The sequence below is a fragment of the Caenorhabditis briggsae genome (genome assembly GCF_000004555.2).
Source record: "Caenorhabditis briggsae complete genome, chrII, whole genome shotgun sequence".
NCBI lineage: Eukaryota > Metazoa > Nematoda > Chromadorea > Rhabditida > Rhabditidae > Caenorhabditis > Caenorhabditis briggsae.
This window is the reverse complement of record NC_013486.2, coordinates 14,339,172-14,356,777: the sequence shown is the minus strand read 5'-3', so window position 1 is coordinate 14,356,777 and position 17,606 is coordinate 14,339,172. Positions and strand designations below refer to the sequence as shown.

At 37.7% G+C, this 17,606-nt stretch overlaps 6 protein-coding genes across 6 annotated transcripts in view; 3 read left to right on the top strand and 3 right to left on the bottom strand.

Moving 5' to 3' along the window:
• Nucleotides 1–65: 65 nt before the first annotated feature.
• On the top strand, nt 66–1,630 carry CBG10305 (the record flags this gene model as incomplete). The annotated part of the gene is made up of 3 exons (XM_045243036.1): nt 66–221; nt 610–754; nt 1,179–1,630. The coding sequence occupies 3 exons, from the start codon at nt 66–68 to the stop codon at nt 1,628–1,630; spliced, it is 753 nt and encodes a 250-aa protein (XP_045094223.1).
• Nucleotides 1,631–2,846: 1,216 nt separating this feature from the next.
• On the bottom strand, nt 2,847–4,438 carry CBG10306 (the record flags this gene model as incomplete). The annotated part of the gene is made up of 4 exons (XM_045243035.1): nt 2,847–2,990; nt 3,042–3,414; nt 3,745–3,798; nt 4,356–4,438. 4 exons carry the CDS (start codon nt 4,436–4,438, stop codon nt 2,847–2,849), a joined length of 654 nt encoding a protein of 217 aa, XP_045094222.1.
• A 905-nt stretch (nt 4,439–5,343) lies between these two features.
• On the bottom strand, nt 5,344–5,774 carry CBG10307 (the record flags this gene model as incomplete). Its single annotated transcript, XM_002631972.1, has 2 exons — nt 5,344–5,607; nt 5,658–5,774. Coding segments are annotated over 2 exons (381 nt in total), but the record flags the coding sequence as incomplete, so codon positions are not given.
• Nucleotides 5,775–6,227: 453 nt separating this feature from the next.
• CBG10308 lies at nt 6,228–13,768 on the top strand (the record flags this gene model as incomplete). Its single annotated transcript, XM_002631973.1, has 12 exons — nt 6,228–6,280; nt 6,489–6,614; nt 6,828–7,135; nt 8,068–8,152; nt 8,732–8,797; nt 9,083–9,182; nt 9,383–9,445; nt 9,497–9,809; nt 11,779–11,869; nt 12,438–12,503; nt 13,004–13,376; nt 13,427–13,768. The coding sequence occupies 12 exons, from the start codon at nt 6,228–6,230 to the stop codon at nt 13,766–13,768; spliced, it is 1,986 nt and encodes a 661-aa protein (XP_002632019.1).
• Nucleotides 13,769–14,263: 495 nt separating this feature from the next.
• CBG10309 lies at nt 14,264–16,293 on the bottom strand (the record flags this gene model as incomplete). The annotated part of the gene is made up of 4 exons (XM_002631974.1): nt 14,264–15,045; nt 15,381–15,512; nt 15,555–15,696; nt 16,099–16,293. 4 exons carry the CDS (start codon nt 16,291–16,293, stop codon nt 14,264–14,266), a joined length of 1,251 nt encoding a protein of 416 aa, XP_002632020.1.
• A 322-nt stretch (nt 16,294–16,615) lies between these two features.
• The window catches only part of CBG10310, a gene marked incomplete at both ends in the record, with an annotated part of 2,993 nt that continues 2,002 nt past the window's right edge, over nt 16,616–17,606 (top strand). The window contains 3 exons of the mRNA XM_002631975.1: nt 16,616–16,795; nt 16,841–16,979; nt 17,028–17,162. Of these exons, the coding sequence (XP_002632021.1) occupies nt 16,616–16,795; nt 16,841–16,979; nt 17,028–17,162 (454 nt within the window). The remainder of the gene's footprint in view (nt 16,796–16,840; nt 16,980–17,027; nt 17,163–17,606) is intronic.

Sequence of the window (17,606 nt, the reverse complement as noted above, 5' to 3'; positions counted from 1 at the left end):
TAAAGAAAAATTTCAAAAAAACTGGCATCATTTTTTTTCCAATCAGTCTTCTCGAGGAAAGAAAAATGATGCTCCGTCCAATTTTTCTACTTTTCGCTGTGATTTTCTTGAAATGTGCCTCTGCTGGTACCCCGGTTTGCACAAACGTCTTCACAATGGTCAATAACAAGTGCTGGAGATATTTTGGGTCTCCTAGAACTCATAAGCTGCGGAGAGGACTTGTATGAATTATGGAGCAACGCTGGTGATCCTCAAATGGTATTGTGAGTTTTAAATTTGGGTTAAAAATGAGTTTTAAATTTGGGTTAAAAAATGGTATTGTGAGTTTTAAATTTGGGTTAAAAATTCATAGAAATCACATTATTTGAATTCAAAAATCTAAATGACCCGGGTTCCAGAACCCGAGCTCCAGAACCGGGCTCCAGAACCCGGGCTCCAGGAGTCGAGCTCCAGAACCCGGGCTCCAGAACCCGTTTTTCAGAATCCAAGCTCCAGGGCCCGGGCTCCATAGTCTGGGCTCCAGGACCCAATTTTTAAGATTTCGCATCCGAATTCTAAACACTCTAAACCTTCCTCGATTTATTGTCCAAAAAATGCTTCATTTCTCAGGACAACCGTGGTGTCCAAACATTCGTTGGAAACAACTCTAACGATTCCATCTGGATGGGTCTCTACTGTTTTGCCAATGACCTAACTAAGTGTCTTTGGGACAATGCCAGCGGATCGGCCGAGATGTATAACAGCTTCATGAGTGGTAGTTCTTTGGTTCATTGTCCTGAAAGGACCTTCATGTTGGGATAGAGCCATCTTTATCTCAATACAAAGATTTTTTGAAAAAAATAAGAGCTTCCAAAATCATTTCAAATTCCAGGGAACCCACAAGCCTAAACTGGAAAATGTGTGTACTACTCACTGCAGGCCAACATGGGAAAATGCTACAGTTCAAGTTGTGACAGTGATAAGAAATCGTTTGTTTGTGAGCTGCCGCCTAGTTATGAAGGTATTGATTTTTTGATGGTGGTGGCCTAGAAAATTCAACAGTCAAAAATGACAGAAAATCTCTAATTCCAGACGACTGCGTCACGGCTTTTGTTATACTCATTGGCCAGCCGCCAACTTCCAGGCAGCTCAAGAAAATTGTGAAAAAAATTACGGCACTCTGGTCACAATTCATTCAGCAAACGAAAATCGATACTTGAGCTCCCTTTTCTTCCAATCCGCCGACTCTGGAGATCTTCTGATCGGCGCGACTCGAACCGCAAAATACACTTTTTCCTGGTTCGACGGCTCTTTCTGGTCCTTTGACAATTTCGCCACCACTGTTTCTATCGATAATAACTGTGTAGCTATGGGCTTCGGAACGTCTAACAAAGTAGCTCCAGGCTCATGGCATACTGTAAGCTGCTCAGATTCCTTTGAATACATGTGTAAACGACCAGCCGATACCAATTGTCCACCTAATCAACCATTGGTTACTGTAACTCCAATCCCATCAAACCCATCCACCTGTAACGCTAGAATTCTCATAGCTCAGGAAGTAATATCCTCCCATAATTACCCCTATTCCTACGATAGTAATACGAACTGCACGTATCAATTAGCAACTTTTGGATCTTATAATATTATTTAATGGTTTACGGATTTTCGCACTGAAGAGAATTACGACGTCGTTTCTGTGTATGGTGGAGATTCCACAAATGCCGACTTGCTAGGAACATTCAGCGGAAACCACTTCCCATTCAGTGTTGTATCCAGTGGAAATAACTTGTTGGTCACTTTCACATCGAACAATGCTTCTAATAATGCCGGATTCTCTGCCTCTTTCTCCGGTTATGTTTATCATTTGTGATGCGTTTTTTAAAAAGGTTTTTGAAATTATTCGAATAAAACATTGAGCATACATTTTTGTCGATCCTGAAATATGTTGTATTTTTTACTTATTGTTTTAATTCAGAGTGTTTTTCCACAGATTTCACTTCCAAAATAAATTAGCAGCATATCAAAAATTGTGTAAGACATAAAAAATGAGTGAAGGCATTTATTAGAAAAGTAGCCCAAAAGAATTCATTAGACAATTACTAGTTCTCAGAGTTTCTGGCTTTTGGACCTTCGAATGTTCCGAAAAATTGTTTTCTATTATTTTTTTTACTATAGAAAATCTTGAAATCTACCAAAATCTAACTTACAAAAAATATAACTGTAAGGATGAAAAAAAATTACGAACCTAAAGTTCTAACAATAAGTATAACAAAAAATCGAAAGAACTACAATCATTACGGAACGACATTTTTTTCCAAATAGTCTAAAAATTTTTCTTATTCAGTTCTGCGCCTTTTTTTCCTCCTTCACCTTTTCACTAATTATCATCTCTTCCGGCATAATGTGCCAAATTAAGACACCCGCTCTTTTTGCCCGGACCCCGATGACCAAAGTCTTTCCCATGAGGTAAATTCGTCTTTTTTCTATTTCAAAATTAAATCTGCTTTAATTAAACAATATATTTTTAATTCATCATTATTTATTCAATTTCAAAATATTCAATTTGAAAATACGAAAAATAATCATAAGAAATATGTATCATGATCAAAAAGGGTTAACATAGATAAAATATTCAATTTCAAAATAGGCAAAAAAAATCACAAAGATATCAAACATAGTTCAAACTACAGAAAGTTCCAAAATACCATCATTACCAATAACAGGGACAAATGAACAACCGGGGAATAAGTGACAATTATTCATCAAGTGGGTCTTCATTGCTGGAAATCCATTTGCCGAGTGGTTCCCTCTACCGACTTCACTCCACGCTTGGTACCTCCGGTCCTCCTCAGCTGCTGAATGATGTCCTACACATAGCTGATCATCCCCATCGTCGTCATTCCATGTATGTCGTGGTAGTCGCTTCCATTTGGATGACCACTGTTGAACTGCCGGACCTTCCAGTTGATTGAAGCTTCCAGTTGAAACTTTTGATTCATTATCCTTTGAGCCTGAAAAAAAAGAATTTATAAGGAACTCCCACTTAAGCATGTTTAACTTACGTGAAGCTTCTGAATCTCCTCCTGGTGCTGTCCCTTGAGCACCTTGAACTCGGGCGTATCGGCCTGACAGAACTTGTACAGTAACCCATCACTAGGATGGATATACTGACAAGCCAGTCTGTACGGACAATCACCAGAACCCCCAGGAGCATAGTTACGACATAAGATTGTCTTGCAACTTTTGTTAGCTACCTCTTGGTCTGGGACTGTGCCGTTTGAACGGAGCTCCTCTAACCCATGGGCAAACCTGCAGGCAGCTCCATGGGGGCAGAAGGTGCTCTTGCCCGAGTTGTACAATTTACAGAGCCTGGTCTTGTAATTGTTCTGAGCCGCGTTCTCCTTATTTTCCTCAATATAGGATCCACTTGGTTGTCTGAAAAAGACATTCTATTTAGTTATAGTTTATCTATTTTTTTTTCAAATTTTTTTATCCGAATTTTAGACAAATTGTTTTTTATAGCACCTTTGAAAATTTCACGTTTGAAAATTTCAGGGGATACTAAACAAAATGAGAGATTGGAAGTTTAATTTTTTTTTTATATTTGGAAGTTTAATATTTTTAAGCTCAACTAAAACATGACTTGTTTAAACTAACTTTGAAGCTGATTAAGGAAAAATAACAGAACCAATTCTGTAATCTGAAAATTTGCAGAAATAGGGCATTTATCAGATTTAATCATATAACGGAAAAAAAAACACTTACGGTTCATATTCAGATGGCATCATTGGAACGGCAAATGGCATTGGTTGGTAGAGTCTATAATGATATAAATGTTGGGAATTTGATAGAAAATGTATTGCTTGATTTTTCGAATGTTTTAAGTTCCGAAGAAATAATGCCAGACAAAAATAGGATATTTGACTTTAGAAATGGAAAACATCCAGTTTTCGAAGCTAAAAAGTAACCCAGGATTGTTACAATTTGTCTGAAATACTCAGGGCTCACCAAACAGAGACCGAGCTTTTGTTGTCTAATGGACAACTTTTTTGCAAAATGTCATTTGGGCGGGATATGTCATTTTTCAACAAAAAACAATTCAGAACATAAGCACTGGGATCAATTCGAATACGTTTATCTCGTTTTGTTTTAATTGTCAATTAAATGACTAAAGCTATGACTCATTGTGTATACTCTGAAAGTTTTAGACAAATCGAAATATTCTGGAATTCTTTTGGGGACTTCAAAGTTGGCTATCTTCCACTGAGAATTGTAAAAAATTATGCAATTTTTTTTAAACGGTACTGTAAGTTTACCAAATCCAGTTTATCATAATATCAAATTTATCGCTGAAATTCTTTTGATTAAATACTTACTGTGGCATGGAGAACATCATCTCCGTTGGGAAGAAGAACTGGGCGGGAGCAAACGAACCGAAGAAGGTTGGTGGGCACATCATTATTGAATCTGAAATATGTTTGTTAGATAGCAACAAATGAATAAAGGCAATGTTTAAAGTGATGATTTGAAAGAATGACCCAATCTTCCAACTTTGAGCCAATTCATCTCGGTTCCTGAAAAAGATATCAAAAAATTGTCAACTGATAAAATGTAGCTGATAATACGGTAAGCATTTTATTAGTTGACGACTTTTTGATATCTTTCACAAGAAATTAGATAAGCGGACTCAAAGTTGAAAGCTAAGAGGGGATAATTATAGTGTTTACGGTATATTTAAGGATCAAAATAAACTTAGAAAAAACTTGTAAGCACAAAAAAAAAGAAGCACAAGGCAATTGATTTTCAAACAAGATGTAAGGTATGAACTTCTTGAAAATCTGGAAAAAGGGAAAAAAATCAAGAAGAAAAGAGAAGCAATGAAGAATTCCGCTCATCTCGGATCTTTACAACAAAAATAAATTATGGAATGACTAGTTTTCCCAGATCGTCTGAGAGTGATTCTTGAGAGGAGTTTCCTTTCTCTTCTTCACCTTTTCACTAATTATCATCTCTTCCGGTATACTGTATCAAGTTAAGACATCTGCGCTCTTATTGACCGTATCCCGATGGTCAATATTTTTCCCAGGAGGTAACATCCTCTTTTTCGAGGAAAATTTGGTTCCAATTTGACAATACATTGTTCAGCTTATCATAATTTATTAAGTTTTAGAATACTCAATTTGAAAATAGGCAGGAAAAAAAGCATAAAAAGAGATCAAAAGTAATTACAATAGTTATAATATTCAATTTCAAAATAGGCAAAAAACAATAGAGTTATCAAAAATAGTTCAAACAACAGAAAGTTCCAAAATACCATCATTACCAATAATAGGGACAAATGAACAACCGGGGAATAAATGACAATTATTCATCAAGTGGGTCTTCATCGCTGGGAATCCATTTGCTGAGAGTTCCTCTTCCGACTTCCAGCCATGCCTTGGTCCCTCCGGTCCTTCTCATCTGCTCCACAATGTCCTGCACATATGAGACCATCCCCATCGTCGTCATTCCATGAAGGTCGTAGTAGTCGTCTCCATTCGGATGCCCATTGTTGAAATTCCTGACTTTCCAATTGATAGCAGCCTCCAACTGGAACTGTTGACTCGGTGGAGACATCATTCTTTGAGCCTGAAATAAAACATTGATTAGGAACGACTACTTAACTTTGTTTAACTTACGTGAAGCTTCTGAATCTCCTCCTGATGATGTCTCTTCAACACCTTAAACTCTGGCGTGTCGGCCCGACAAAACTTGTACAGCAAACCATCACTTGGATGGATATACTGACAAGCCAGTCGGTACGGACAATCACCAGAACCCCCAAGAGCATAGTTAGTTACGGCATAGGATCGTCTTGTAACTTTTGCTAGCTACCTGGTGGTCTGGGATTGAACCGTTTGACCGGAGCTCTTCGACCCCATGGGCAAACCTGCAGTTAGCTCCATGAGGGCAGACGATGCTCTTGCCCGAATTGTGCAGTTTGCAGAGCCGGGTCTTGAAATTGCTCGGGACCTCGTTCTCCTTGTTCTCCTCACTGTAGGATGCACATGGTTGTCTGATAAATATATCCTGTTTAGTTACAGTTTATCTATTTCTCTTCAAAGTTTTTAATCCGAATTTCATGCGAACCGTCTTCTGGAGCACCCGACAAAAATAATTTTGAAAGTTTTCGAAAGGATTTGTTTTTTTTTTTGGCGAAACAAATTTAGTAGGTTGATAGTTTGCAGAATTAGATTATTTATGCACCAATGCCACTCGCCGTCCCAATACAGCCATCAGGATATGAATACTATCCTCAACCGTGAGTTTTTTTCCTTTGTGAAAATCGTAATAGATTCTGCAAACTATCAACCTACTAAACTTGTTTCGCCAAAAAAATAAACAAATTCTTTCGAAAACTTTCAAAATTATTTTTGTCGGGTGCTCCAGAAGACGGTTCGCATGAAATTCGGATTAAAAACTTTGAAGAGAAATAGATAAAGTGTAACTAAACAGGATATATTTATCAGACAACCATGTGCATCCTACAGTGAGGAGAACAAGGAGAACGAGGTCCCGAGCAATTTCAAGACCCGGCTCTGCAAACTGCACAACTCGGGCAAGAGCATCGTCTGTCCTCATGGAGCTAACTGCAGGTTTGCCCATGGGGTAGAAGAGCTTCGGTCAAACGGTTCAATCCCAGACCACCAGGTAGCTAGCAAAAGTTACAAGACGATCCTATGCCGTAACTAACTATGCTCCTGGGGGTTCTAGTGATTGTCCGTACCAGGAAGCTAACCAGAAGCTTCATGTAAGTTGAAAATAGTTAAATATAATTTTCTCATTAATTATTTATTTCAGGCTTAAAGAATGATGGCCCCACCGAGTCAACAGTTTCAACTAGAAGCGTCTATCAATTGGAAAGTCAGGAATTTCAACGATAGGCATCCGAATGGAGACGACTACTACGACCTTCATGGAATGACGACGATGGGGATGATCAGCTATGTCCAGGACATCGTGCAGCAGATGAGGAGGACCGGAGGGACCAAGGCATGGCTGGAAGTCGGAAGAGGGAACCACTCGGCAAATGAATTTCCAGCAATGAAGACCCACTTGATGAATAATTGCCATTTATTCCCCGGTTTCTCATTTGTCCCTATTATTGGTAATGATGGTATTTTGGAACTTTCTGTTGTTTGAACTATTTTTGATAACTCTATTGTTTTTTGCCTATTTTGAAACTGAATATTATAACTATTGTAATTACTTTTGATCGTTATCTTTTTATGCTTTTTTTCCTGCCTATTTTCAAATTGAGTATTCTAAAACTTAATAAATTATGATAAGCTGAACAATGTATTGTCAAATTGGAACCAAATTTTCCTCGAAAAAGAGGATGTTACCTCCTGGGAAAAATATTGACCGTCGGGATACGGTCAATAAGAGCGCAGATGTCTTAACTTGATACAGTATACCGGAAGAGATGATAATTAGTGAAAAGGTGAAGAAGAGAAAGGAAACTCCTCTCAAGAATCACTCTCAGACGATCTGGGAAAACTAGTCATTCCATAATTTATTTTTGTTGTAAAGATCCGAGATGAGCGGAATTCTTCATTGCTTCTTTTTTCTTCTTGATTTTTTTCCCTTTTTACAGATTTTCAAGAAATTCATACCTTACATCTTGTTTGAAAATCAGTTGTCTTATGCTTCTTTTTTTGTGCTTACAAGTTTTTTCTAAGTTTATTTTGTTCCTTAAATATACCGTAAACACTATAATTATCCCCTCTTAGCTTTCAACTTTGAGTCCGCTTATCTCATTCCCTGTGAAAGATATCGAAAAGTAGTTACCTGATAAACTATTTATCACATTATCAAAAATAATTTATTAATTGACCACTTTTTGCTATCTTTACCAGGAACCTAGATAAATCGGCTCAAAGTGGAAAGTTAGGGGTCATTCTATTAAAATGGTTACGGTTTTTTTTCTGCAATACCGTTTTTGATCCTAACAACTTTCTATCTTGAAACTTCAATATTATTTTAAATCATCACTTTATTCATACATTGCCTTTATTCATTTGTTGATATCTAACAAACATATTTCAGATTCAATAATGATGTGCCCACCAACCTTCTTCGGAACGACTGCTCAATTCTTCTACCCAACTGAGATGATGTTCTCCATGCCACAGTAAGTATTTTATCACGAAATTTAACAATAGATTTGATATCATGATAAACTAGAATTTAGATCTACTGTACCATGTCCAAAAACAGATTATTTTTTGATGTTTTCAGTAAAAAATAGTCAACTTAAGAATTCAAAAAGAGTAAACCAAAACTTTTCGATTTGTCTGAAAATTTCAGAGTATACTGAACGAAATTAGAGACTCAATTTCGTAATAAACTTGTTAAATTGAACAAAACAAGATTAACTGCTTTAAAATGGCACCAACTTTCATTTTACTGTTTTTTTTGCACTTTTTTTTTGTTAAAAACGTATATCTCCTTTCGATGAATTTTTTCAAAAAAGTTGTCAACTACACAATTGAAGCTCTACTCTCGCTCGAAAACTTAAACTTACAGATAAATTGAACAATCCTGGTCTGATTTTTTAGACTTCTAAATTTGCCCATTTTCCACTGAAAAAAATATATAAAAATGAAATATTTTTGTGTGGTACTGTATTTTGGCTTCGTGTTTATACTAATATCAACAACATTAGGAAACAAAGTTTCAGTCCATTTTACAAACTATTTTTTCATTATAGGCACTATGCACCAATGCCGCTCGCCCTCCCAATGCAGCCATCAGGATTTGGATATTTTCCTCAACCGTAAGTTGTTTTGGTCTTGAAAAATTTTAATTCTAATTCCTAAATGCCCAAATTTGGCGAATTTTCAAATTTATAAGCTGGTTTAGTTATTTTTGCAAAAACAGCTTGAAAAATGATTCACTTTTTAGTTTAGCTTGAATATATTAAACTTCCGGAGCCCATGCGTCTTTGAAGGTCAAAACTTCCATTGGAAAAAATTTAAAACTTTTTGAATTTATTTTGAAGTCAATTTGTATGAAATTCATAGAAACATATAAACTGTAACTAAAAGAATGTCTTTTTCAGACAACCATGTGGATCCTACAGTGAGGAGAACAAGGAGAACGCTGGGCCGAGCAATTTCAAGACCCGGCTCTGCAAACTGCACAATTCGGGCAAGAGCATCGTCTGCCCTCATTAAGCTAACTGCAGGTTTGCCCATGGGGTCGAAGAGCTCCGGTCAAACGGTTCAATCCCAGACCACCAGGTAGCTAGCAAAAGTTACAAGACGATCTTATGTCGTAACTATGCTCCTGGAGGTTCTGGTGATTGTCCGTACAGAAGTATATCCATCCTAGTGATGGGTTACTGTACAAGTTCTGTCAGGCCGATACGCTCGAGTTCAAGGTGCTCAAGGGACATCACCAGGAAGCTATCCAGAAGCTTCATGTAAGTTGAACATAGTTAAGTATAACTTTCTAATAACGTTTTTATTTTCAGGCTCAAAAAATGATGGCTCCACCAAGCCAGCAGTTCCAATTGGAGGCTTCGATCAACTGGAAGGTTCGGCAATTTAACGTGGGACATCCGAATGGAAAAGTGGGACATCCGAACGACTTGCATGGGATGACGACGATGGGAATGGTTTCGTATATTCAGGACATTGTGAAGCAGATGAGGAGGACCGGAGGAACCAAGGAATGGCTGGAAGTCGGAAGAGGAACTCACTCGGCCAATGGATTCCCAGCGATGAAGACCCATTTGATGAATAATTGTCACTTATTCCCTGGTTGCTCATTTGTCCCTATTATTGGTAATGATCGTATTTTGGAACTTTCTGTTGTTTGAACTATTTTTGATATCCTTGTGATTTTTTGCATATTTTGAAATTGAATATTATAATTATTCTAACCTTGTTTAAACATTATATTTTTATGATTGTTTTTGACTATTTTTTAAATTGAATAAATAATGATAAGCTGAAAAATGTGTTGTCAAATTCTTTTTTTTTCCCGTAACCTTTTTTCCTCGAAAAAAAGGTTGTTACCTTCTGGAAAAAATATTGACCATCGGGATACGGTCAATAAGAGTTCAGATGTCTTACATTTAGATTTTACCGGAAGAGGTAATAATTAGTGAAAAGGTGAAGGAGAGAAAGGGGCGGGTCCCTTCCCAAGAAAATAGGTTAGACTATCTGGGAAAACTAGTCATTCCATAACTCATTTTTGTTGTAAAGATCCGAGGTGAGCGGAATTCCTTATTGTTTCGTTTTTCTTCTTGATGTTTATTCACTTTTTCTGAATTTTCAAAAAAATCATACTTCACATCTTGTTTGAAAATTTGTAGTTTTGTGCGGTAGAAGAATTGAGCAGCAAATTCAAAAGTGGTTGGTGGGAACATGATCATGATTGATTCGGAAAAAAAATTGGTTAGATTTTTTTTTTCAAAATAATTGGGCATTCTTTAAATCGTCAAGAGAGAATTGAGAAGATGTATAATAGGGAAATTTTTAGGATCAAATATGGTTTTGAGGAAGATGGTATAAAAATCTGGCAAAAGAAAAAATAAGGAATACAGTTTTCCGCTCATATCAGATCTTTAGAACACAGATAAATTATGGAATGACTAAATGCTCCTAGAATGCTCCCACCCCTTTTTCTCCTTTACCTTTTCACTAACTATCATCTCTTCCGGTATAATATACCAAAAAAAGACACGAGAAAAAAAGTATGTTACCTCCTGGGGAAAATATTGACCATCAGGGTACGGTCAAAAAGAGCGCAGGCGTCTTAATTTGGTATATTAAACCGGAAGAGATGATAATTAGTGAAAAGGCGAAGGAGAAAAAAAGAGTGGGACTTATGGACCAATGTTAGACTATCTTGGAAAGCTAGTCATTCCGTAATTTATTCGCATTCTATCAGATCAGAGAAGAGCGGAATTCCGTATTCCTTATTTTTCTTCGACACGGTTTTCATTCCTTCTTCCTCAAAACCTTTTTTAAATCCTAAAACTTTCGGCTCTTTCGGGGAAAACGGTCCCAAAACAGGACCGTTGGTCGATCTCAACGACTTGCGACAACGGTCTCATTGTTTCGACAACGGTGCCAACGTTCCGACAACGGTCCCAACCAGGCTTAACCTGGAAACCCTATTGGAAACATCGGAAATGGTAATTTTTGATTCAACTAAGAAACACATTTCAGCAACGAAAACGAACATTTTGCTGATAATTGAGAATTCCAGCACTTTCTTACTGGAATTTTTCCAAAGTTTATTCGGTTTATAATTATAGGATTGTTAGGCTGAAAAACCTTGTTCACATCAGTGCCGGAAAAAGGCGTTTTGGCCTAAGCCTACAATACAAAAACGTAATATTTTGTGAAAAATTCCTGTAAAAAAGTACTGCGATTCCCAAGTATAAGTAAAATGTTAAATTTTCCACTGCATTTTTGAAAGGCCATTCCGTTTTATCTGTAGTTCGGGAATAGGGTTTCCAGATTAAGCCTGGTTGGGACCGTTGTCGTACCCTTAGGACCGTTGTCGTAACCTTGGGACCGTTGTCGGAACGTTGGGACCGTTCTCGGGACAATGGGACCGTTGTCGCAATTCTTGGGACCGGTGGGCCGATGATGGGACCGGCGGTCCTGTTTTGAGACCGTTCTTCCCGGAAAGAGCCAAACTTTCCCTCTCATGAAATTTTCCAATTCTCTCCAATTTACTATTTTTCATTATTATTTGCCTTTATTTCTTTTATGATATCCAACAAAACATTACTTTCAGAATCAATCAAGGTCATGTGCCCACCAACCACCTTTGGAGTTGCTACCCAAGGATTTTTCCTGACGGAGATGATGTTCTCCATGCCACCACCGTACGTTTTTTATTCTAAATTCAAACTAAAGACTTGATTTTGTGATAAGCTGAAATTTGGTAGTTCTACAGTATCCCGTCCAGAAAGAAATTATTTTTAAAAACTATCAGTAAAGATTATAAATTTTCAAGTTCAAACACTTATCTAAATTTTTTTCGTTTTATCTCAAAATTTCAGAATGTATTCAACAAAACTAGAGCTTTAATTTTATAATCGACCATTTTTTTCGTAAAAATTCAACAAGGACAAATAAAACGATTGAAATTGGCATAACTCTCATTTTTCACCTTTCTGGTTAAAAACGGCATATCTCATTTAGATAATGTTTGAGGAAAAAAGTTGTCATTTACAAAACTGAAGCGCTATTTATGTTTAGTATACTCTGAAAGTTCCAGACAAATTAAACAATTCTGGGCTACTTTTTTAGGCTTTCAAAGTTGCCTATTTCCCACTGAAAAAGTCAAAATATGAGATATTTTGTCCAGTACTGTATTTTGGTTTCTTCGAGAAATATCAAAGAGGAATCAACTTCAAAAAACAAACCATTTGTAATTTTTTGTTATTTCAGATTTCATCCAACAATGGCAATGGCCGTTCCAATGCAGCAATATGGATATGAATATTATCCTCAACTGTAAGTTTTTTCCGTTATGAAAAATAGGATTAAATGTGTTAATCAATTTAATGGGCTGTTTCTGCAATTTTTTCAAACTACTGAACTGGTTTTGTTATATTTGAGTAATCAACTTCAAAATAGTCTGAACAAGTCCCCCTATGCGCCTTTAAAAACATAAACTCAAAATATAGCAAAACGTTTGAAAATGTTTTGACATTTACCGTAAAACCTCTAATAGAACGACACCCGGATCGTCCACTTTGAGCCTATATATCTCATTTTCTGTGAAAGATATCAAAAAGTGGCTAACTAGTAAAATGTTGCTGATATCCTGATAAACATTTTACTAGTTAACCACTTTTTGATATCTTTCAAAAGAAGTGAGAGATATAGGCTCAAAGTGGACGATCCGGGTGTCGTTCTATTAGAGGTTTTACGGTAAGGCGATTTATTAGAAATTCTGACATAACAATTTGAATAGAAATACCTGAACTCAAATTGAATGAATTTTTTTTCAGTCTGCCATGTGGACCATGCAATAAGGATAATAAAGAGAACGAGGTGCCAAGCAACTACAAGACCCGGCTCTGTAAGTTGCACAACTCGGGCAAGAGCATCGTCTGCCCCCATGGAGCTGCCTGCAGGTTTGCCCATGGGGTGGAAGAGCTGCGGTCAAACGGTTCAATCCCAGACCAACAGGTAGCTAACAAAAGTTACAAGACAATCTTATGTCGTAACTATGCTCCTGGAGGTTCTGGTGATTGTCCGTACAGACTGGCTTGTCAGTATATCCATCCAAGTGATGGTTTGCTGTACAAGTTTTGTCGGGCCGACACGCCAGAGTTTAAGGTGTTGAAGAGACAGCATCAGGAGGAAATCCAGCAGCTTCATGTAAGTGAAACATAGTTAAATATGTATTTCTAATAAAATCTTTATTTCAGACGCAAAGAATGATGGCGCCATTAACCCAACAGTTCCAATTGGAGGCGGCTATCAATTTGAAGGTCCGGCAATTCAATGTGGAACATCCGAATGGCAAGGATTACCACGACCTGCACGGAATGACAACAATGGGAATGGTTTCGTATATTCAGGACATTGTGAAGCAGATGAGGATGGTCGGAGCAAAGAAGGCGTGGCTGGAAGTCGGAAGAGGAACCCACTCAGCAAATGGATTCCCAGCAATGAAGACCCATTTGATGAATAATTGTCACTTATTCCCCGGTTGTTCATTTGTCTCTATTATTGGTAACAATGGTATTTTGGAACTTTCTGTTGTTTGAGATATGTTCCTTTTTTGATTATTGTGACTACTTTTCATAACTTTGTTAACTTTTGCCTATTTTTGAAATTTAATATTCTGAAATTTAATAAATTATGATAAGCTGAAAATTCGTTGTTAAATTGAATATGATTTGCCGCTGCAATGAAAAAAAAAGATATCGCCTCCTGGGGAAAAATTGACCATCAGGGTCCGGGCAAAAAGAGTGCAGGTGTCTTAACTTGGTACATTCACCTGGAAGAGATGATAATTAGTGAAAAGGTGAAGGAGGAAAATAGGGGCCGGAACTCAAGAAACAATGTTTGGCTGTTTGGAAAAACTAGTCATTCCATAATTTATTTTCGTTCTAAGGATCAGACCCGAGAGGAGTTCCATTCTCTTTATTTTTCAATCCACCAGATTTTCATTCCTTCTTCCTCAAAATCTTTTTTGATTCTAAAACTCTCATTCTCATCAAAAATTTATTTTTCAAAACCACAAAAAATATTAAGAAAATTTACAGCCCAGCATAGGACGAGAATTTCGCCTTGAATCCTTTTGCTCCATTTTGTGCATCCGAATTAAAAACAACCGTCATCATATTACCAGAAGATACCAAATTGAATCGATCCAAGTTTCCACTGAAATTCCCTTTGAATGTTTGGTGATTGATAATGTCTCCATCATAAACACTGACGACATCATTCTTCAGTTCCGTAGAAAATGAAGTGAATTGAAGCAAAACATTAAAGGATCCAAGAGTATTGATACGGTAGGTACAAGACACATCATCGCCATAATTGTTTGGATAATTGGGCGATGTGATGATTCCAGGTGCCATCAACATGTACTTATTGCAGTTTGATGGATTTGTTGGTGCAGGAGCTACAGTAACCGGAGCATGTGGGTTACATTCTCCAAGACCTGCCGGGCGTTCGCAAATGAAGCGTGTAGCATTGCCACAGTCCACACCGTACCAGTTTCCTTTTACTTCGACTCCAAATAGTCCAGAAGAAATCACCAAGCAGTGAGAACGACTCGGAACTGAAGGATCCAAATTGAGGAAGGAATGATCAGATCCATCAATCCATTTCAAAGAGTCTGGAGTTGCAAACGATGCTCCGATGAGATAATCGGTACTTGAGTCTTGGATCAATTGGTTGAGGTATCGATTCTCTTGGAAGGAATTGATAGAAACCAAGTTTCCGCATTCCTTTTCACAAGCTGCTTGAGCATCTGAGAATGGAAGAGGGTCGTTGAAGGTGTAGCAAGATCCACCGTAGTTGAACGTGCAGGCATCTGGAAAGTTGGTTTTATTTGCCATTTTTTGACAGACACCTGTTTTCCACGATTTCAGTACGAAAAGGATCAAAAATGAATAATCTGAAAAGCCATTTCTATTCATTCAATTCTGTCCAAAAACCAACTTATTAGTTCATCTAGAACTCGAGATACTGTTATTTGAAGGTTCCGAGGTTAGAGCGCGTCTCGTCGTCTGCGTCTCTAGCCTCCTAGAATTGAAACGGCTCTATCTCGGTTCCTATAAGCGCTAGAAATGGGATTTTCAGACAGAATTGTATGAAATTTTTGCTTTTTAGGACCTATTAATAAATTTCAAAAGGAAAATTGTTCACCTTCAAAAGTGGCCGGCAATTCACAAACGAATGACATGGATTGTCCTTTGCAGTCTCCACTGGTCCATTTCCCATTCAAAGACCCTCCAACCGAATAGTGCACACAATTTCCAATATCCGATAGAGGGAATCCTGAAATTTTGATTTTCAGAGAATTCGATTCGGATTACAAACCGTTTGCAAAGTTTTTGTAACTGTCCACGACTGATGTTGTATCATCCCAATAGCACTGTGATGGGTCGTTCCCGAAACAGTACAAGCCGATCCAGATGGCGTGGGTCTGGCCGTTGACAATTTTTTCGATGGCAATGTCATCCTGAAACTCTTAGAACGTATTGAACATGCCCACCATGATCCAGTTCCATTTTGAGAGTTTTTTTCATCAGAAAGCTAAATGTAGACCTTGAAGAGATCTACAAAGTGGCACCCAATTCGACTATGTTGGATAAACACAGTTTCCGAACCAGTTGACCGAAAACAGCAGGATCAGCAAATTCAGGACTCGACCATAATCGAATTGGGTGTCATATGGTAAATCTTTCCAAGCTCTACATTTTCCTTTTTGCAACAAAAAAAAATCCCAATATTGAACAGGGTCACTAGATATGATAGAACATGACGAGTACTACAAAATGATATTTTTTGAAAAACTGTTAAAAGACAGGTCCCGCGAAGGCCCCTTTTACAGGTATTCCGGGTCAGTCCAGATAATACTTACTCCACTATTCTTCAATGCCACGAGATTTCCTCCGACATATGTGCACATGCCCTCGGCGTCTAACTGATGTAGTTTATCCGGGAAGAACTTCAGGCACTTTCCATTGAGCAGCGTGAAACCATTCGTACATCCTGGCACTTGACTTGTTGAGAAGGCATTGAAAGAGAATAAAGCAAGAAGAACAGTAACCCACATTTCTGGTCTGTTTAATCAAACTAGCCGCACTTCTTTTATAGTAACAGACTATTTACGTCACGTTACTGATAAGATGTCAATTTCGAAAAGTAGCATGATCCACGTAAGCTTGTCCATGAAATCACGAGTTTCCGATGCGAGTGAGTGCACAAAACTAGGAAAATTCGTAAAAAAAAGAACGAAAACATCAGTTGATAAGACGAGGCTCTTGTTGACACTCTTCCGATTCCTTCCTCTGCCAATATCATCAATTTTTTCAGTATTTAAGAAGTGACGATAAGGATTATTTCTCATTGAGAACTTCTCACCAAGAACACAAACCATGTGGTTGCTTCTATTCTTGGTTTCATGGGGTTACGCAAGTGCTCCAGTCTGCCCGAATGGCTTCACATTGGTCAACAACAAGTGTTTGGCCTTCTTCAAAGATCCTGTGGACCATGCACACGCCGCCAAAAATTGTATGTCGCATGGAGCAACTTTGAGCACACCGAAAAATGCGATTGTGGGTTTTATCTTTTGGATTTCCCCTTTGACGTGACTGTTACAGGATAATCGCGCTCTGGCGAACTTTGTCAAGGGAAACTCCTTCGTGTGGATTGGAATCTTTTGTGTGGATAGTGATCCGTCAAAGTGCTATTGGGATGATTCCACCGGAGCCGTTGAGAGCTTCAATAGTTTCTCACCAGGTGAGGCTGTTGGTTTTCAGATACAGGCAAGTGTATTTATATTTTCAGGATTCCCAGAAGTCGACATTGGCCAATGCGTCTATTTGGTGACGGACGGAACACTAGCTGGAAAATGGCTAAATGGACAGTGCAGCGATGAACCGAAGCAATATGTTTGTGAGCTTCCAACTACAGTAGTACCAGGTAAGAAATATACAGTATCACTTTCAAAGTTTTTGTTAAATTTCTCTGATATCTCGAAAAACCTGCAAACATTTGAAAGAAAAACAGTGCAAATCATGAAAAAAATTGTGTTCCAATTGTATTCCAAAAAAACCTCTGTAAAAATTCAGCTTTCTTTTCGAATTCGAAAAAATTCTCAATTTTTGATGTTTAAAGGGGGACTCTGACCAAAAATTTTTATTGCATTAAAATGTGTTAAAAATTATCTATTTTCCGAATATTATTGCGAAAAAATTCGAAAAAAAATCCGAAATTCCCGAAAAACGGCGTTGAAAAGGAAGAAAATTCAAAAAAAGGTGCCCCCGGGGGACGAGGATTTTCAGTGAGAAACCTAGGCCACGGCAGCGGGCGCCTTTCCAACGTGGCAAATTTCCCGGATTTTTTTCGATTTTCATGTCCGGCAGG